The sequence below is a fragment of the Corvus cornix genome, chromosome Z, assembly GCF_000738735.6.
Source record: "Corvus cornix cornix isolate S_Up_H32 chromosome Z, ASM73873v5, whole genome shotgun sequence".
Classification (NCBI taxonomy): domain Eukaryota; kingdom Metazoa; phylum Chordata; class Aves; order Passeriformes; family Corvidae; genus Corvus; species Corvus cornix.
The window spans coordinates 38,670,561-38,691,650 of record NC_046357.1 but is presented as its reverse complement, the minus strand read 5'-3'; the positions used below and the strand labels follow the sequence as shown (position 1 = coordinate 38,691,650).

The 21,090-nt window shown below is 42.9% G+C and overlaps 2 protein-coding genes across 5 annotated transcripts in view; one reads left to right on the top strand and one right to left on the bottom strand.

The window, feature by feature from the left end:
* The window catches only part of FRMD3 (FERM domain containing 3), a 136,373-nt gene extending 135,305 nt beyond the window's left edge, over nt 1-1,068 (bottom strand). The window contains exon 1 of one of the 2 annotated variants that reach the window (XM_039567277.1): nt 892-1,068. In XM_039567277.1, the coding sequence (XP_039423211.1) occupies nt 892-990 (99 nt within the window). In that variant the 5' untranslated portion in view covers nt 991-1,068. The remainder of the gene's footprint in view (nt 1-891) is intronic. The other variant, XM_039567276.1, reaches the window with a different exon arrangement.
* Nucleotides 1,069-12,895: 11,827 nt separating this feature from the next.
* IDNK (IDNK gluconokinase) lies at nt 12,896-20,619 on the top strand. 3 transcript variants are annotated; one of them, XM_039567186.1, is made up of 5 exons: nt 13,196-13,297; nt 13,450-13,480; nt 13,824-13,910; nt 17,576-17,619; nt 19,584-20,619. In XM_039567186.1, exons 1-5 carry the CDS (start codon nt 13,257-13,259, stop codon nt 19,942-19,944), a joined length of 564 nt encoding a protein of 187 aa, XP_039423120.1. In that variant the 5' UTR covers nt 13,196-13,256; the 3' UTR covers nt 19,945-20,619. The 3 variants fall into 3 exon arrangements, with proteins under 3 accessions (XP_010402006.2, XP_039423120.1, XP_039423121.1); XM_010403704.3 differs by lacking the exons at nt 13,196-13,297; nt 13,824-13,910 and adding an exon at nt 12,896-12,999; XM_039567187.1 differs by lacking the exon at nt 13,824-13,910.
* Nucleotides 20,620-21,090: the final 471 nt, after the last annotated feature.

Sequence of the window (21,090 nt, the reverse complement as noted above, 5' to 3'; positions counted from 1 at the left end):
GGGTTACTTGATTTTAGTGTTCGCAGTTAAATCTGTAAGAAACTGTAAGAATCTGTATTCCACAATGCACCAGAGTTATGGTTCTTGTTAGGACACCAGAAATACCCCTGCTTTCACACATTACAAACATTGCTGCTCCACCAGAAAATCACAGGCTCCTTACTTTGCATCCTGATTCTTATTACTTGAAGGAATAAAAAGAGGGACTAAGTAATTAGGAAGAGGGACTACAGCGAAGGTGGTTTTTTCCCAACCACACAGCAACTACTGTCACTGAAAAGCCTGCTCCAAGTTATTTTTTGTCTTAAATGAAGAGGAAGAGGGAGCAGCGCTTCATTTTGAACTCTGCCCGCTATCTCGGTAACGGAGGTTCCCGACACCACACGCCGCGGGCCTTGCTTCCAAGGCAGGGCTTTCCCAGCATGGGAGAGCGAGTCCTCCCGCACACTGGCTCCGCAGCCAGCGGTGCCCTCCGGGGCGTCCCGTTACCGCCTCGCGGGACGGGCGAGTCGCCGCCGGGATGTTCCCCTGGCCCGGGCCACCGCAGCCCAGAGCGCTCCTCCCGCCCGCGGGGACGCTGTGCCGGGGATGCCGGAGCCCGAGGGATCCCGCGGCTCCAGCAGCGGCCGGCCGGGCTCCACGCCGTGCAGTGCAACGCCGTGGCGCAGCACGGGAGGCGGCGGAGCAGCCGCGGCTGCCGCGCCGCAGGTGCGCGGAGCCCCCGCCGAGAACGGGGTGTGCGGGGAGCGGAGCTCCCGCCGCGGCCGCGCCGAGCCGAGCTGAGCCCAGCCCCAGCCCAACCGAGCCCAGCCCAGCCGCCGCCCGGGCCCTGCGACCCGCGAGCCGCTCCCCGAGCCGCCCGCCGCCGCCGCCCCCTTCCCGCGCCGGCACCTGGATGTGGCAGGAGATCTCGGAGTCGTCCAGCAGCCGCACGGTGCATTTCATCTCCGCGCTCAGCGACCTGATGCTGGAGCTCCGGAACCGGATCATCCCGGCAGCCCGCCCGCCGCTGCCGCCCCGCAGGCAGCTGCAGGGGGCCAGCCTGCAGCGGCGCCCGGCCGACCACGGCACGGCACGGCACGGCGCGGCACGGCACGGCACGGCACGGCGCGGCACGGCGCGGAGCGGCGCGGCACGGCGCGGCGGCAGCGCCACCCCTCAGCCCCGCGGCGCCCCGCCGCCGCCCGCCATCCGCCCGCCCGCCGCGGCTCGGGCCGCCGCTGCGTCAGGATGCGCTCCGCTGGCCGGCCTCAGCATCCTCCTGCGCCCGCCCCCGGCATGGCACGGCGCGGCACGGCGCGGCCCGCGGGGGCACCTCTCCGCCCTCACCTGCTCCTCCCGCTTCTCCGCCCCACCGGTCCCGGCTGGGCTCCCTGCGGGGCTCCGTTTCGTCGGGCTCGCTGCGCCGAGGGGGAAATGGTCAGCGCGATTGTTTGCCTTCCCCGCCACGGGCGTGCCTGTCCTGGTTTTGAGTGCATCTCAGCGACTGGTACTCTCGTGGGAATGCCCGATACCCTGCAAACGGGGGACATCCCCCAGGCTGCCGGCGGGGAGTGGAGTCCCCAAGCTGCCTGCCCGCCCATAGCGTGAGTCTCCGGAGTATCCCAACACAGCCCGAAGCAGGAGGAGAACCCTGTGGAATACATACATATAGATATATAAAGAAACCTTACCAAAGATGAGTGTACCCTAACGAAAAAGCAGAAAACTGAATGCAAGTTAATTTAAGAGTGCAAGCCTTGGAAACTTGTTTCCTCGGGGAAAAAAATGACCCATTAAGGGAGCAGCAGTCACGCCCCATTTGGTGTCTAAGTGGGAAAGAAAATAAAGCATCCAGTCCTCCATCACAAGAGTGTGTATACATTTGTGTAAAGCCTTGCTTGCAGAAAGCAAGCACCAGAGTTAACCAGCCTTGAAACAGGGATCAACACTGTGTTAAAAAATGAGCACTTTCCTTTGAAACAGGAAATGAAAAACAGCCAGGGCAAATTGGGATGTGGCAAAGTTTGGAAAGAGAAATAAGCACTAGCAGTCACACAGAAGGTGCACTCCAGTTATTTTGCCCAGCTGTCTGTGATGTCCATGTTTTGAAAGTAGTTCTGTGTGAATGTGTTGTTCTTTAAAAAATCCAGTGTAAAAGCCTAAGTGCCGCTTCTGCTGTAAGCTCTTCCTTTGGTTTCTGCTGGACTGCTAACAGCAGGAAATACAGGCAACCACAAACAAATGAGAAATATATAATGCTCGCTACCATCAGCTAATAAATATGCAAAGCCCTTTAATGTGGAACATAAAAGAAAAGCTATAAATATATGCTTCTCAGAAATGATAAATGCTTTCAACTGCATAGTGAATAGTGAAGCAAACCAGCGAGTATTTAAAACAGATTATTCACCTCATCAGCCACAGTCAGCCCACAAGTTATGGAAGAAGGTCCTTATCAGCTGAGATGCCAGTTGTGGACACCCACTCATTAATAATAACATAACACTTTTTGTCTTACAGTCCTGCAACATGGGAACTCAATAGCAGGATTTAAGCCCACATGCAGGTTGACTCTCAGGTGACACAGATTTTTGTGCTTCTCTTAGAGAAGGAATCTTTTCTTTCTAAGCCAAGTATTTTAGATTTCCTTCTGTCTCTGCAGCAAATATTTCTCCATCCAAAAGGGGAATTGCAAGAGGGAGCTGAGCCAATGATGAAGACTTAAGGAGCAGGTCATAGCCTATCACTGTCTGAAGGGGTTTTTTGCTTTACCGTCAGGACCACATGGAGAGGGATAAGTTTTCCAGGAGTTCTCAGAGTTACAGCAACAGTGATGACTACAATATGAAATCTGCATCTCCAAACTGTTGCACAGCAAGTGTGAACTGGTGTGTACCAACAGCAGCACAGCTTCCTGAGCACAGAGCTCAGCAAAATTTTACTTGCCTGTTGTAAAAACAGGTCACTCTTGTCTTTTGGTAACTTTGCCGCTTTAATACCTCATACCCTGTTGACCCGAGGTGCCTGAGAACTCTGTGAGACAAGTAACCCATTTCTATGTTTCAGCTACTGCAGCAATAGTTTTTACTGCACAGAATGTGGCAGACATCTAACAGGAAGACACCAGATAAATGAAACAATCTAAACCAAATACGCCACCCAAAGGGAAGAAACAAAAAACAACAAAGAACAACCAAAAGACCCCAATCAAGCAATGGAAGCAAACACTGCCCAATTGCAACTTCACAATGTAAATCCATCAGATGAATTTTGCATCACATATTAGGACTGCCATCCCTTCCTTATTCAAAAAGCATTCTAGACTATTTTTACAAATAGACGGTTCTTAAAGGTTTCTTAGCATTGTAAATTATGCAGGAAAAAACCACAAACTTACTTCAACACATATCAAAGTGCACTCTTTTTTGCCATATCTTAGAGGCCAAACAGTCCTTATGAAGCTAGTATTTGGAAAGATCACCTGAAAAGTCTGGTGCTTGAGGAACTGATATTAAATAGTATGGCAAATATAAGAAAACACAAAGCAACACACAGATAAATTTAATTCAGTTATCAGAAAACGCTGAGCTGATAAGAGTATATAAAAAAATACGCTGCTTGAACTTGCAGAATATGCTTCTGACTCAGGGGAAGGTTATCAGCTACTTCTGTTGCTGCCAAGACCACAGTATGTTATTGAGGGGTCTATCAAAGCACTCACCTGGCTTCATACCGCAGTCCTTGGAAGGTCTGATGGGAGATCTCAATACCAGGTGATGACTGACAGCTGCAAGAACTGGTTGGGTGGTGTGCAGACACATGCTTGAAATGCATTTTAGATTCATCAATATAGTGCAATAGCCATGTTCCCATTCTTTCTTTATCTAACTGGTCACTGAATGACTTTGCTTTGGGATACGTACATGTGGATGGCCTAAGGGACAGTAGCCTACTTACCTAGGAATTACTGCCAGATACAAAGTTATATTCAGGGACAGCAGGGAGCACTAATGAGCTTAAGTAGTACTTTGATATCTGGATGATTCTGCATGGAGCCAAATTACAGAATATAATAGTCAAGGATTTTCCCTTCAATGGCTGATAATAACAGCAACTTTAGCTCTTTCAAATAATGTTTATAATTTAACCAAATATACAGACATATGATTTGGGTTTGTTTGGGTTTTTTCCAAGTACTCGAAGATTAATCCATAAATACAACTACTATGGCTGTAAACACTGCCTGCCATGGGTCAGACCTTGAATTCCAGCATGGGTAGGCCAAATACACAAATCACGGTCCCCACAGGGGTGCCCTGCATGACACACTAACCTCCTTCCCCAAGACCCATACCTCCCCATTGCCTAGGATGTGGGTCCCTCATGGGGCTCTCACAGCCAGGTCATTAGCATGCACAGCACACAGGTATTGCTCAGAGATCACGGAGCCATAAGTAAACAGTGACTTCACTACAATTTATGAAGTCTGGGACAGTTCAGATTTTACTCAGTTCCCTTCTACAATAGATTAGGAACTCCAACACTAAAATATTTCATCTGAAGACAGATGATCTGGGCATTAGGCTCCTCCAGAACATATCCTAAGGAGTGGGAGGTGGGGGTTGAGCTAGCAATGAATCAGTAGTTCAGGGAGTAGGTTCCTGTAGTCAGGAAAGTGTGAGTTTTGCTCACAAAGGCACAAAGTCCACAGGAAAGTTGGCTTCCTAGGTATCCCAGAGATCCTGTTACACAGCAGAGAGTTTGAATGACCTCTGAAGGACCTGGTTCACAAGACAAAAAATTGCTCATACCAAGGCCACAATTTTTTACCATATGCTTTGTTATCTTCAAGGGGATTATCTTTGAGACACACTGTATAATTGTAAAATATATCCAGTAACCAAGCTGAAATTAGTAGTGACGTAATTGAAGGGCTGGGCATACCATGAGGCAGGCAAAACATGAAAACAAACAGGAGATTCCACACATATGGGATCTCTTTTGTTTCAATCTTAAGTAGTCATTTAAAAAAAATCACTTTATTTAAAAAAAATTGTCAAAATAAAGCAGGGGGTTTGCATCCTGAAAAAGGTTTCTCACATGTAAATATTACACCGGTAACTTGAAAACTGTATATAAAATACTAATGCAAGTATCTAAAAACCTTAAGAGTATTAAAACATACATAAATTACAAAGAAAGATATTTAAATAGCAAAAGTTCTACTATTCACTGGGGGCAGAGTTGAGTCAGAAAGTGAAACTTGAAATCACACAGGGTTTCTACTTTCTTTTACATTACAAAATCAGTACAAAACCATCTTTTCTGCATGATTGAGAAAGCAACAAGATACAAAAAATACTGCATTATTTGACAGCAGTATAAAAAGACTAAGGATTTTCATGCCTGTATTCCAAAGGGAGCTGTCACTCCCTAAAATCCACTAGAAAATGCAGGGTTATCAGTGATACACTTGGCCACAAGTGTGCCGGTAAAAAAGACCTGAAGTGTCATTGAAATCTGCAGGGCTGTATCGCAGCCTGCATGGCACTGATGGTCCTGTTGGCCTCCACATTCCTTGGGTGCACTTGTGCACCCCAACCACGGCTCACACAGGGAGAAGAGGTAAGTCAGAAGTAAGTAGATTCTCCCACTGCTTATGTTCAGCAATCTCTATGAAGATTCAGAACAAAGTATGGGAAGAACATTACAGAACTCCCCTTCAGCAGAGAAAGACAGGTTGAATTTACTGTACAAACTTCTCAGCAAATTTCCTGCAGATGTCATCTGGAAGCTCAAATTCCAATCAGCATTTGTCTGAGTTAAGTTGGATTGCACAATACCACATCTGAAATTTGCTGATGGGAGCAAACTTTACACTGATTTTAATCTATACCGTACAACTACCACAAAGGCAAATGTCATCTTCCAGCCTTTGGTTTGGCGTGTACAAAGTCAGTGAGATGATTACTGCGATTCACCAGTTGCTGGGACTTGCCAAGATTTTCTTATGAGTAGGATCAAAATGTTTCTTTGGTACACTCTTCTCTTTTCAGGGAATATATAGCCGGTTATTCTAACCTAATTCTAATCTAGTGATTCTAACATCATTCTCTGGAAAACTACAGCAGGCAGTGTACTCTCTCAGTTTCCCATGCTGAATCTACAAGAAGTGTCTCTTCTCTGAGGACCAAGTTTGTTCCCAAAAACTTCTTTCACTCTGGGTTCTCTCTAGCTGCTTTCACACAATCCATGTAGTACTCTTACAGGCTTGTTAACAGCCCCAGGGAAACCCTGCAGCTACCACTGCTGAAAGATTTACAGGTTTTGCATGTCACACAGCCAGGGATTTTAGATGTATACATTTAATTCAGTACCTAGGAGAACCTGATTGTCTCATGCTGAATGCAGAGTTGGCTGCCACATCCATATATCTCTTCAGCCTACAATGAATTTTAAAAAAAATTACCACACCAATGATTTGGTAATGTAAAAAAAAGGTACTCTCTGTCTCCTGTTCAAGCTGCAAATCAGAGCTCTGGTCTCCTGACTGTATTTGTGCATAGACAAAGAATATAGCAATCTGACCAACAAAAAAGTTCATTCTTTAAGTAGGTAGAGATATATTTACAGGCAGTGTTGATAATTGGAGAAAAGAGATATTGCCTACCTATAGCTTGAAGAGTTCTTCCTGTTATAGAATTTGTCTAAATAAATGTTTAGTAAGACTCCAATTCAAACAGAGTCTAATGTTACAACAAACAACCACATTTTTTCAACATTATTATTGCAGGTAGGATTAAATTTGATCATTACTGTACAAACCGCAGTCATCATAAAATACATAAAAACTACATTAGCATCAGTTACCTGGGGGCCAGTCCAGCAAAATATTCAGAGCCGGGCTTTGAAGAGCTCTCAGTATTCCAAAAGCCCTGCTCAAGGAGTGCGCAGAGAAATAGTCCCCACCACACACCTTTCTGTGTATCCTTTTATACCCTTCTTGTTACTGCGTGGAATTTGGATGCTCATGGACAGAATTCTCTTGCCATTTCCATGGCTGCTGCACATGCACTTTGAAAGAGCTCCAAGCGCATGGACCAGTTTTGCCTGGGTTTATAGCTCCTTTTCTTCTTTTGAGGTTATTCTGACTTTTAAAACTCCTGTCATGTGATTTGAATTTTACATCATTTGTCTGCAGTGGTAGTTGTCTAACTTCAAATGTGTTTAAAGCACTTTTCCAGCCAGGAATGATCCTTGAAATTGAGGTCTATATGAGGAATCATATTTTACACGATGTCTAATTTGCATGAATCAAGGTAAAGTCCAACAAAATAAAACTTCTGCTTTGCACAATTATGTAAGGTTCCTAGTCCATTTTGTGAATAAAATAAGTATTACAGGAAAAACGTGTGTGATATACAACATGTATTTCAAGTTTCTTCGTCTTTTCAGCGTCTAATCTGTATCCAAAGTCTGTTATTAAAGTAATTAGCACCATGATTTTTTAATAATAATAATATGCAACAATATTCAGTTTCTGATACAGCTCTCTTTATAGCTTCTGGGTTTTGTCATTAATTCTTTTCCAAATTACTGTAAGGACTGTTGCTTTTTATTGGTCTGGCTCTTTTAATTATGTAAAAGCTAGTATGGACAGGATTAGAAGTTGCAATTATCTTTGTTGTTGAACTTCCTTGCACATGGGAGGCTCTGTGGTGTAAGAGCTAAGTATGCTTGTAAGTGATTGCAAAATGGAGGCTTGGCTACCAGGGAAGAGATGTGGACTAGCTACATGGAAAAAATACACCAGAGACACTGACAAAGCATACTTCAAAAGCCTTCAATAGTAACTGCTTAGAAAGAGTAATCTTATTACTTCCTTGTAGAAGCAACATTTTAAGATACATTTTCTCCCTGCACTTTCCAGAGCTAGCAAGTGGCTCCATCTTACTAATGCTTTGAGTGCTTCCAAAATTATTGGTTCTACATCAGTGCATACTGTTGGCATTGTAAGTGATGTTGAAATATAGACTGCATAACTTTTACATTGTGGGTCTTATGAGACAGATACAAGATGAGAAGATAAAACAATAAATCTGTTGCAAAACCTGTACTTCCAGTGGAGGCCAGAGTCTTTTAAAGTAACAAACAGAATACTCCTGGAGAAGCAATTTTTATTCTAACATGGACTGGAATAGAAAAAGTATACCTCTCCTAGATGTTCTCTTCAGCTATGCCTGATTTCTTTTTGGAGACTAAACAAAAGAAAAGAGTCTTTCTGTAACTCTGTGGTCTTCTTTATCTTCAGTCTGTCCCTGCAGTAACACTCAAATTACTCCAGACTGCACGTGACTGTGTCCTGCAAGCAGTAGCTGTGTACTACTTCTGCCAGCAGCCTTCCACACCCAGGCAGAAAAATCCATGTATTGTCCTGACTGTGCTCCAAGTGTCAGACATTACCCCTTGCCTCTCACTGTCACTTTTGAATCACTCCTGCAGCTCTACTTGTTACTCTGGATTGAAACTACTGTAATGTTCACATTTTTTTACACTCTCAACCTGGCAGATAAAAAAAATGTTATTTTATGAACTCAAGGTTTCAGACAACCTTTGCTTTGTTGAGAAGTTCTCTGGATTATTTAGGTTAATCCACTGATTTTGATCACATCCCATGATGAAATTTTTATGTGGTAAAACATAATTTCAATTCTTATACACAATTAAATTTGGTAAGACTCTTGCACAAATCTGGAGTTGGTATTGAAAGATTTAACTAGGATTACATTGATAGAATAAAGTCCATAGAACTTTATTCAAAACCTAAGGAACAACCACGTAAAAACCCAACTAATTTTCCGTTTCTTACCTACATTAATTTTACTGAAAGTCAATCAGCTGGCCATTAGTATAAGCATATCATAGTATTTCCTTTGCTGTTGTTAGGAAAATTTAAATCATTTAACAATAACTTCTGTGTTTAGAGCTATGTGTATTTAAACTTTAGAAAATTTTTTTCTTAGGCTTCCTTGTATGGAAATTCGTGAACTAAAACATGTTCAGGTTGTAGTATGGTATGAAGTATTGCATTCCTCTTTTGCCTGTAACTAGGCTCAGATGATTTTGTCATTCCTTCAGCTTGGCAATCAAACTGAGAACATACTTGTGTCACTTACAAGCAACAAAGAAAAGCCACTCTCATTCCCTCTTACCTATTTTTTTTGTTTGTTTGTTTGTGTTCGTACTGCAAACTGGAAAAATAAGAAGAGTTATTTACAACACCCCTTCTTTATTTCATGAACACCATACCCTAAAGCTCTGAGCTTCAGTATAAAAAAAATGGGATGAGGTAATATATCCAAATACTTAATGTGATTTTTAAAACATTTAACAGCTTTAATTTGATTTACTGATCCCAAATGTCTCAACGTTTGACTCATTTATCAAATTGATTTTTTTTTTTTCAGTACTGACAAATCCTGTTGGGTGCAGAAAGCCCTTAGGCACTAAATTCTCCTCAAAAAGGACTTCAGACAATGTATTGACTGATTTTGCATAGCATAAAACAAATTCTGAAAACTGTTGGCAAAGTTTCAATCAACACAGCTGCAATTAGATGATTATTCACTTCACAATGAGGACTAAGTGTGACCAACAGAACACTGCAGTACAGCTTATTTCAGCTACTCTCCTCAGAGTGAACACATTGTATTAACACTCTCTGCCTTGTACTTACTATCAATGCGTATTCAGGATTTGATTTGAACCCCTAAATGACTCCATAAATTTGGGCCTTGAATGCTTGAAAAAGAGTCTTACTCCCCTTAAGATTCAGGAAGCTGAGATCACTCAATGTATCTGAGCCCTCTCCTTTATTAGAAGCAGATGTCCATGATGATGGATATTCCTGGTAAGCTTTAAGAGGCCTGTGCAGTTTTACAGTAGTTCACCATTACATTGTCATAAGATTCCATTAGGAATTACCATGGGAATGGTTTTTTCTACTTTGAATTTGGCAATATTCTGAATACAAAGACATTTCCTAGTATCCATGGGAAGGAGATAGATAAAGTAAAGGCAAACAGAAATAACTCCAGGAAAGTGAAATTCTCTCATTCATATTTCATTTTACCCTTCTCTAAAATTAGGCAGCTAATTTAAGTAGAAAATGAAGCTTTACTGAATTCCATAAATTCAATATTAGTCAATTAGTCAGACCAGAAAGGCTCAGAAAGACACTGAAAATACTCCTAATAGCCATAAAATATACCAAAAGCCATTTTTAAAAGTATTTAAAGATACAGTGTCTGGAAAATTCTTTAGGGGCTGAGAAGTACTTGATGGGTTTTCTGGTAGATATTCTTGAGGTTTTTGGCTTTTAATTCTAGAATGTTCATCCTTCGTCATTATATTTTAATTTAACCTATTAATAAATATAATAAATAAAACATCAGAAGATGTTTACATTCCATTGTCTCCTTTTTCAGCTATGTGAATGTACTCTGGAATTCATGAAACCATAGAAGATTTTTTATGTAACCACATCAGAGATTCAGAATCAAGTTCTACATTCTGACAACATTAGAAATGAAAATAAATTTAAATTATAGGAAGAAGGTAGCCATGCCACCTCCAGAAAATGATCTTCAAAGAAGAAGCATCAGGACAAATTTCCTAAGATGTACATACATCATTAAATGATGAAGACTAATAAGAAACTCTTCCATATTATTAAAGAAATAATAAGTGTAAAAATATTTAATAGTCCTGTGACTAGAACAGACTGAAAGGGAAATCCTCACTCAACTCACATGAAAAGGATCCACATATTTCATTGGATCTACAACATAATTAAGGACATCTTAAGTGCTTAACTGAAGCATACACCATCTGATGCTGTTAAGTCAACCATTTGGCTGAGTTTTATCCAGTCATCTCTCCAGTTGACTACTAACATGAATTATATCTGCACAAATCATATGAGCCACACAAGCAGGAAGTCTGAATGTAATTGCCTTCTTCACATTGCCTATAGGCTCTTGTGTTTGTACAATTCAATCAGCTTTCTCCAAATCTTTTTCTCCTCCCTGGAGCAGCATCTGCAGAGCGGACTGCTGCCGGTACAGTGCATGCAAACTCTGCCAGCACATGCTCATGTTTTGTTATCCTGGGTTTGAGTAAAAGAGAACTCCTGGCAAGACTTCCTGCACAAACAAGGACATAAAACAGCTATCAGATAACATCACACCAGTCTAACATGGCTCTTTTTCAAAATGTGAGGGTATGAATTGTGAAAAAGAAGGTACCAAATAGAGAAGCTTGTTTAAGCTGGTTACAACAAAAGCCATTGGGTGTGCACTGTAGGCAGGCTAGTCAGTTGCTCTTCAAGTTGGCAAAATCTCGGGAATTGTTGTGACAGAGCAATTAAAAGTCCTAATTCTGGGAATGGGATTAGCAACTCTGATGTGTCCAGGGTCAAAGTGACCACTAGTATTTTTGAGCCTGTTATTTTGGATCTCCCAAGAACTCTCATCCAAATGAAGCATTTTTTCCCTGTCTCACAATTAATAAGCCAACAAATGGAAAAGATGCATGCAAATTCAATTACTTTAGCACAATAATACAGCTATTACAGCAAAATATCTGTCCAGTCACAGGGCACCTTAAAGAAATCACTTTAGTCTGTTAGTAATCTGAGAACTGGCCTGTTTCAGTAATAGCCTAATAACTTTGAAGGTTCTGGGCTTTGTTAAGAATTTCTTAATAGGTATATGAAATACAGGCAGTTCCAGATGGCAATTAAATGGTAAGAGACAGACAACAATTTAAATAAATAAATAAATAAATAGATGACACACATATAATTCATAATGTTATTTGAAGTGCCATGCAAAGGGACTAAAATTTCATGCAGACTGGGGTACTTAATGTACTTTCTGAGAATTTATTCCAAGGTTTGATTGACGTAAAAAATATGAAGGGGGCACACATCATGCCTCCTGAAGCCACCGGGTGGAGCAGCTCTCACAGGCGCAGCTGATGCTTCTCCGTTGCACAGGAAAACTTCAGCGCTGGTCGGCAGCATCACCGCATTTGATCCTTGCAGAGCTTTAAAAATGTTGCTAGGTCAGATATATGTAGATAATAATAGCAAGAATACTTGGTATCTAAGAGCATTTCCACAATTTTCCACAATCCTGCCCCTCTTCTCAGCCCTGGCGAAGCCATATCTGGAGTGCCATGTCCAGTTCTAGGCTTCACAGAGCAAAACAGACATGGAGCTCCTGGAGCAGATCCAGCAAAGGGCTACAAAGATGACTGAGGGACTAGATCATCTCTCTTATGGCGAAAGGCTGAGGGAGCTGGGCCTGTTCAGCCTCGAGAGGAGACAACTGAGAGGGGATCTCATCAATGCCTATCAGTATCTGAAGGGAGGGTGTCAGAGAGTGGAGCCAGGCTCTGCTCGGTGATGCCGAGCAATAGGACAAGAGGCAATGGGTAGAAACTGAAACAAAGGAAGTTCCACTCGATCATCAGGAAGCACTTCCTTACTGTGAAGGTGACCGAGCGCTGGAGCAGGCTGCCCAGAGAGGTTTTGGAGTCTCCCTCACCGGAGATACTCAAAACCTGCCTGGGCAGAATCCTAACGTGCTCTAGGGGGTCCTGCTTGAGCCGGTGTATTGGACTAGATGACCCCATCGGTGGTCCTTCCCAGGCTTACCCACCCAGTAATTCAGTGATCTAAAAGTATGACCGGAACAATGCTTTAAGAAATACTAAAACGAAGTTAGCCACGGCATGGCTGATGCCTTAATTAAATTTTAAAGGCAGGCCTTTATCACCAAAGGGTAGTACAGACTTCAACGAGCATCAATGCAGACCTCAACACGCACTGCAGAAATTACTGCGTGTGTTGCTGAGGCTGCAAATGGCGAATACCGTGCTAGGACCCGGTGGGAGAGAAACGCCCGACCAGACTGAAAAGCCTGAGACAAAGAGGGTTTGGGAGAAGATCAGGTAACTTCAGCACAAGGACCGACTGCGGGGAAAAGGAGCGAGAGATAGGACACGGGTGTCCCGGGTTCCCATAGACGGGGAGCGGATGACGGCAGCGTCGGGGCAGGAGGAGGCGCTTTGGCCGCTTCCCGCACGGCGGCGCTGGGGCCGGAGCGGGCTCGCACCCGCCTCCCGCGGCCGGGGCCGAGGGCGGGCCGGGGCGGCGGCGCAGGAGGGCAGAGGGGCAGAAGGGCAGCGGCAGAGCGCGCCGGGCGGCCATGGTGCTGCTGGTGGTGATGGGCGTCAGCGGCTCGGGGAAGTAGGTAGCGGGCGGGGGGCGGAGCAGCGGCGGCGCTGCGGCGGTGCCCGGGCGGGGGCTCGGCGGTGCCGGAGCCCGGCGGTGCGGGTGCGGTGCGGGTGGGGATGCGGTGGGGTGCGGGTGCGTAACCGGCCCTTTGTGCTTCCCCGCAGGACCACGGTCGGGTCGCGGCTCGCAGCTAAGGTAGGAGCGTGTGGGGGCCGCCGCCTCGGAGGCGTGCCGGGGCGGGCAGGCACCTCCTTGCGCCGGGCCGACGGCCTTCGACCGGGCTGCTGGTCTCCCGAGCCGGGTTTGCCTGGCGCAGTGTCGCCTGCACCGACTTCGGCTCAGTGCCGTGATGCAACAGCTGTTGTTGTTATCAAGCTGCCCTAGTACTGTTTTGCTAATCATTATGGCATAAACGGTGATTCATACTGTGGTGCAAGAAGCCTGTAATTTCTTAGGTGTCGCCTTTGTGAATTCTGAAATCATTGTTACGTCACCTGATCTAGCTGAACGATCCATAATTAATTTATTTTTTTCTTAGTTGGGATGGAAATTCTACGATGCAGATGATTATCATCCTCTAGAGAATAGAAAGAAAATGGCAGAAGGGATACCACTCACTGATGAGGTACCTTGAATAAGCCCTGAAAGAATTGTTGTCCACACATTTATCTCTGTAACTTCATGCAGCTCTTGTTAAAGTAGATTGTGGTTTATTGCGTAGACTAGTTTGACTGTAAACATAGGTCTGCATTTGGCAAGGTGAGGGAGGCTTCTTGTGTCAAAAAAGGCTCTGCGTATAAAAGTAGTTTATTGGATGCTTGGCAGTTCACAAGGGGTATGCTGTGGTTTCAGGATTTGTGAGAAATCTCCCCCTCTACACTCCACACACAGAGTTGCAGTTTTGGATTAGAATCATAGAATTTTAGAATATCCTGAGTTGGAAAGGACCCACAAGAACCACAGAATCCATCACATGGCCCTGCACAAGAAAACTCAAACAATTTGTTACCCTTCTCTCAAATCACTTTTCATCATTTATCACCGCACCTGGTTAACTTGGGAGGTCCCAGATGACTGGAGGTTGGCCAATGTGATGCCCATCTACAGGAAGGGATTGGAAAGAGGATCCAGGGAGCTGCAGGCCTGTAAATCTGGCTTCAGTGTCACGGAAGGTTATGGAACAGATTGAGTACCATCACATGGCATATGCAGGACAACCAGGGCATCAGGCCCAACCAGCAGGGGTTTGGGAAAGGCAGGTCCTGCTTGCACAACCTGACCTCCTTCTACATTCAGGTGAACTACCTAATGGATGAGGGCAAGGCTGTGGATGTCGTCTTCCTGGACTTTAGTAAAGCCTTTGATGCCATTTCCCAAAGCATCCTCCTTGAGAAACTGGCTTCCCATGTCTAGGATGAGTGCACTGTTCACTGTGTGGATGGTCAGGCCCAGAGGGTGTTGGTGAATGGAGCAACAGTTGATTTTTGGTCACTGGTATATTCCCCAGGGATCAGCGTCACAGCCAATCCTGGTTAACATCTTTATTGATGATATGGAGGAGATTGACTGCTTTCAGTAAGTCTGTAGGTGACACCAGTTTGGATGGAAGTGTTGATATGCTGTAGGGTAGGATGGCTCTGCAGAGGGATCTGGACAGGCTGGATCAATGGGCTGAGGCCAATCACATAAATTTCAACAAGGTGGAATGTCAGGTCCTGTCCTTGGGTCACAACAGCCCCAGGCAGGACTACAGGCTTGGGGCAGAAAAGCTGAAAGCTGCCCATCAGAAAAGGGCATGGGAGTGCTGGTTGGCAGCAGCTGAACATGAACCAGCACAAGCTCAGATGGCCAAGAAAGCCGATGGCATCCTAGCCTGTATCAGCAGTAGTGTGGCCAGCAAGACCAGGACAGTCATTGTCCCTCTGTAGTCAGCACTGGTGAGGCTGCACCTCGAATGCTGGGCTCAGTGCTGGGCCCCTTAATTCAGGAGGGACACTGAGGTGCTGGAGCATGTCCAGAGAGGGGCAACAAGGCTGTTGAAGCGTCTGGAGCACAAGTCTGTGAGGAGTGGCTGAGGGAGTTGGGGGTGTTTTTACCCTGGAGAAAAGGAGGCTCAGGGGAGACCTTATCAGTCTCTACAATTACCAGAAAGGAGGTTGTGCTGAGATGGGAGTCAGCCTCTTCTCCCAGGTAACAAGGATTAGGACAAGGGAAAATGGTCTCAGGTTGTGCCAGGGGAGGTTCAAGTTGGATGTTAGGAAAAGTTTCATCACTGAAAGAGTGGCTAAGCTTTGGAACTGGCTGCTCAGAAAAGTGGTGGAGTCACCATCTCTAGAAGTATTAAAAAAAACCCAAGTAGACACTTAATGCTATGGTTTAACTATCATGGTGGTATTCACTCAAAAGTTGGACTTGATGACCTTGAAGGTCTTTTCCAAGCCCAGTGATTCTATGATTCTGAATTGCAGCATGTGCCTGAGAGTGCTGCCCAAACAACTTTGGAACTCTGTCAGGCTGGTGCTGTGACCACTTCCCTCAGGAGCCTGTTCCAGTGCCCAACCACCCTCTGGGTGAAGAACCTTTTTCTAATACCCAACCTAAACCTCCCCTGACACAACTTCAGGCCTTTTCCTTGGGTTCTGTCACTGGTTACCGCAGAGAAGAGATCAGTGTCTGCTCCTCCTCCTTCCCTTATGAGGAAGTTGTAACTGCAGCGAGGTCTGTCCTCAGTCTCCTGCAGTCTGAACAGATCGAGTGACCTCAGCCACTCCTCATAGGCCTTCCCCTCAAGGTCCCTCAGCATCCTCATTGGCCTCCTTTGGATGCGCTCCAATATATTTATATTCTTATATTGTGGTGCCCAAAACTGCATATGGCACTCGAGGTGAGGCTGCCCCAGTGCAGAGCGGAGCAGGACAATCCCATGGACTGGCAATGCTTGAAGTACTAATAGCTTAATGGTACAGCTTGAAAAAAAGGATTTTTCCATTTGCCATCAATTAGGACAGTGGGTTTACAGTTAAAGCCACTTTTCCTGTAAAGAACCAGGAAGAATTTAAAAAGTTCATGTCTACTGCTTCTAGAGAAATATGCACTTATAAATGTAGATAAAGACTTTTAAATGAAGAATATAAACTAAACAATGCTGGTGAACAGATGTAATCAATCTAAAAACATACCAAGCTTAGAAACAGGGCAAGAGGCAGTAACGGGATCTTTTGAAAAAGACTTTAAGGATTTAGCTGTAATAGAAAAATCTTGCAAAGCTCCTACTTTTTTTTCTTCTTTTTTTTGCAAGGCTTCCACTTTTTCTTTTTAGTCCTTCAAATATTTTGGGACAAGTCCTTAGCTAGTTTAGATTGAAAAAAATATTCTAGATTCTGGTTAAAAACTTGTATCTTTCACTAGTGATTGGAAGCCTGTATGTTGTCTGTAGCAGCATTGTACACTTGAAAGACTAAATCACTGCTGCATGGTGCTCAGCAAGAGGAAAGCATCTCTTCTGAAAAATGAGAGGTGCAAAATTGTGAGGGCCTTCTTGAATACCAAGGGTAATATATTCTGTAATGAAAGTAACAATAAATTGTTGCATTTATTTGTCCATGTTATAATTTGTTGTGCTCACCCAGCAGTAACAGCACTGAAAGATTAAATGGGAGCAGTTGTTTAGTGCTCATTAGGCATGACAAAAGTTTGCAGCAGCTTAAAATTTCAGATTAAATAAGCATCTGATTAATCACTCACATTGTGTTTGCCTAAGTAATGGGCAAAAGTTTTGAGAAATTGTGGCTATGGTTACATTTATTTGTGATTGCTACTGACATAATTACTGCAGATAACTAATTTAGATCTGTCTGTTCCTGAAACCTTCAACTTGGATCCAAAACAGGGATGGAGGGGTGTGTATGACACTATATAAGGGAGAAGAATTAATAACTCAAGCTGTACATTTGAATAGTGTAATAGAAGCGAGATAAGCTAACTGTGCTTCAGAGGTTTACAAGGTGCATGCTACATCTGCATACATATTACTTCCTTCATATACTTGTAGGTACGTGTAATATAAAAAGTACTATTCCACTAAAAGCATCTTATTCATAATAAGACTAGCACTTCTTAGTAGCCTTCAGGCAGTGGTTGCAAATCTATAGAGGAAGAAAGAGATTCAAAACTGAACTTGCTGTACAGTTTAATGCTAATTTTTACCTCTAGTTAAATATCTGAGATGCTAGAAGCAATAGTTTCAAATTAATTTCTAAAGAATTTTTAACTAACTTGTTTTATTTCTAGGACAGGATTCCTTGGCTTTGTGCATTGCATGACATACTAAGGAGGTAAGAGAATATGGAGTTTTAAAAATTTTTAGCTGAAGACAGAAGTACCAAAAGTATTTTTCCCTGTTGCATTGCAAAGTAGAAAAGTATGTGGTAGTGTAAAGAAATACTGCAAGTAGTAAAGTCATTCTATTTTTACTAATCTAAACTGTCATAATAATTGCTGATGGTGAGCTAATCCCTGAGAAATAAAGTGGGAATTTGTTGCAATGATGGTTGTTTTTCTACTATCTGTGTAAAAATAATTTCAAGGATCCAGTTTATTAATAAACCTGACATTAGCTACTTACAAAGAACGTAACCACAAAATACACCAATAATAACAGTAGGATAAAATACTGTTATTTTGAATAAGATACAGTGCCAAGTTCGTTTGACACAGTTTGAGTTTGCTTGAGTGTACTCTGCTAATTTGCAGATGACCCCAAAATGGGAGGAGTAACTGATGGAGAGGTACCTTGAAAGGCTGTAGAAGCAGATTGGTAGGAACCTTTTAGAAAGTGCAAAATCCTGCCCCTGGGAAGGAACAACCCCAAGCACTAGTATGGACACTGAGGGGCACTCAGCTAGAAAGCAGCAGCAAAGGGCCTGAGGGAGCTGTGGTGGACAACCCAAGCTGGACATATGCCAGCAATGTGCTCTTCTGGCAAGGCGGGCCAGCAAAATCCTGGGCTATATTAGACCAAGTATTGCCAGCAGGTCAAAGGAGGTGATCCTTCCCCTCTCCTTTTGCACTGGTGAGCCACACCTCAGGTGCTGTGTCAGTTCTGGGCTCCTCATTATGAGAGGCATGGACATACTAGAGAGCATACAACAATGATGAAGGGACTGGAGCATGTTCCAAATGAGGAAAAAGGTTGGGAGGGAAGGGACTGTTCAGCCAGGCTTTACACTTGCTTGTGCACATTAGGTGAGCATACCTCATTGGAGCACAGGTTAATTCATTGAGAAATTTGACTGGATTATCTGCTGGATCCATTGCTTTATGTTATGTGATAGCTCAATGCCACTGCCCAGCTCTGGAAACTTTATAAAACTATACTTTAAAAGAGCCTAATGCCAATGTTTAATTATCAGTACTTATTAGTAGCTGAGGCTGTCACTGACCTACCTAGGTGGTAATGATAGGTATTAAAAGTTCTTACTTCCCTTTGAACCAAAGTCTGATGACCATAGTATGATTTTTATCATTGAATAGGTTTATATAGATAGGTTTATACCTGATTTTAATTTTATTACAGAATATATTTCCTTAGGCAGGAATTTTACTTACTCTTCATAGAGACAACTAATTCTGGATTTGCTTTTTGGTGGAACAAGCACACCCAAAGTTAAATGCTTTATTTTAAGAAAGCTTGTCAGCAGAAAATACATGTGCAAAGCATTCACTGACCTGCAATCTCTTGTTTAATCTGAAGTAAGCATAAATGCAGTGCTGCCAATGAGTTTCAGGAAACAAAATATTACAGTTAAATCTGAGACAGTGACAACAGGTATTGAAAATATGGAGTATTTAAGAACAGTGGTCTGTACTGTTTATCAGCCACTTACCTTTAGAGAGAATAGTATAGTAATTTTATAGATAATGGATAGGTGTTTCTATGGATATTTAGTTCCTGTTCTCAGCAATTAAGGAAATGATCTTGACACTTCCTTGTACTAGAATTGAATTTAATTTAGGAAAGAATGGTGGCTAGTATACAAGGTCCCTAAGACTGAGATTTTACCAGGAGGTTAGCTAGCCTGACCTCACTTTCAAATCATATCTTTACCTGGATTAGAAATTTGGTTTCAAACTCCTGTCAAAATTACTCAAACACCACTGTCAAAATGCCACTACTCCCATGGCTGTCGTTCTTGAGGAGCTAGGGCTTGTCTACCTTGTTCAGCAGAAGTAACAAGCCATTTTTGTTATACCACATGTAAATATGTAAAGACTTTTGCTTTTTTTTTCTTTTTCATAGAGAAGATGCATCTAGACAAGATACAATTCTGGCCTGTTCTGCACTGAAGAAGATGTACAGGCGTGTGTTAATTAGTGGAGCATCTGCAACTGAAAGCAACCAGCCACAGCAACCAGGAGAAAACCCAGCACTGAAGATCCTCTTTGTTCATTTGGATGGACCTAAGGACATCATTGCTGGCCGCCTGGAGAAGCGGAGAGGTCATTTTATGCCACCTGAACTTCTCAAGTCTCAGTTTGATACTCTGGAGCCACCTAGTGCACCAGAAAACTTCATTACTTTCAGTGTAGAAAAATCTCTCCCTGAAATAGTGCTAGAGATTGAGAGTGCCATTCTTCGGGGTGAGGTTTTGCTGGAGTGATTTTCTGAATGACACATATAGAAATTCCCCGAAGGATATCAAGGCTATGAGACAGGATTTTAATTATTAAATTGATTAATTGATTATTAAATCAAACCAACTTATTTTTAAGAGCTGGTTTACTACTCTGTTTTTTTTATCATGGCTCTGTAAAAGACATATAAGATGTAATTTGCAAAAACTGTTAACTTTTTAAACCCTTCACTCTATGAAGTTAAAATTCTCATTTTAGTAAGAGCCTGCTTTTGAAAATCCTGCCAATGGTCACACAGAATAATTTATTTTCTTAATTTTAATATGTACCCTGTCCAACACTGAGATGGGCACGTCTGCTACTACAAGGTTAAATAATTTACAGCTTTGTTAAAAACAATATCATTTTTCTAGAAGAGGCAGAAATATACATGATGAAGTTCCGTATCTGACACTACCCCATCTCACTGCCAGATTGTCGTCAAGTTCTGTGTTTGTGTCCTTGTTGACCTCATCAGAGCACTGATGACTTCATAAGAACTTTTCTGAACTCTTACTGTATGCATTGACCACCAAGCTCAAAAATGTGTGAAAAGAAAGGTAGTGGTGGTGATGCAATATACAAAACTTGATTGAATGGAAAGTTTTAGAAATAAAGCATCATTCTGGCTCTGAACTTAGAGCTTTCATGTACAAAGCGTACACATTGTGTTCAAATGTGAGTCAACCAGTGATTTAAGGTACTGAATGCAAGGTTGATAGACATTTCCTTCTTTTTGAAGGCTTACTCGTTTGCAGTTGGATATTCTCCTTCGCTTCCCATTGCTGGTGGGCACCTCAGTGCATGTCTATACAACTGCTTTAAAGCTTTTGCTCAAACTATTCCTAATACATATTTTTCTCATCTTTTTTGATGAAGTTGAGAAGAAAATTCCAAATATCCAATCAGTCATCCAGCTCACAGAATTTGAGGATAAAGTCCTTTTTTACTGCCAAGGTGTTTTTCAAAAAGTACTTCATGTCATGTTACACAGACATGCCTTTTCAGCTTAATGGTATGAAAACTTCAGATAGTTTCTGTAAGAAAGATTTGAGTCTTGTCTGAATGGAGACACCTCCATGTGCTGTCCTACATGGATTATTTTTAGTGTGTTATGCAATTTTTTTTTATTC

Coding starts and splice junctions, on each gene's coding strand:
- IDNK (XM_039567186.1), top strand. CDS start 13,257: ATGGTGCTGCTGGTGGTGATGGGCGTCAGCGGCTCGGGGAA. Junction 13,298..13,449: donor GGCGTCAGCGGCTCGGGGAA/GTAGGTAGCGGG, acceptor GCTTCCCCGCAG/GACCACGGTCGGGTCGCGGC. Junction 13,911..17,575: donor GGATACCACTCACTGATGAG/GTACCTTGAATA, acceptor TTTTATTTCTAG/GACAGGATTCCTTGGCTTTG.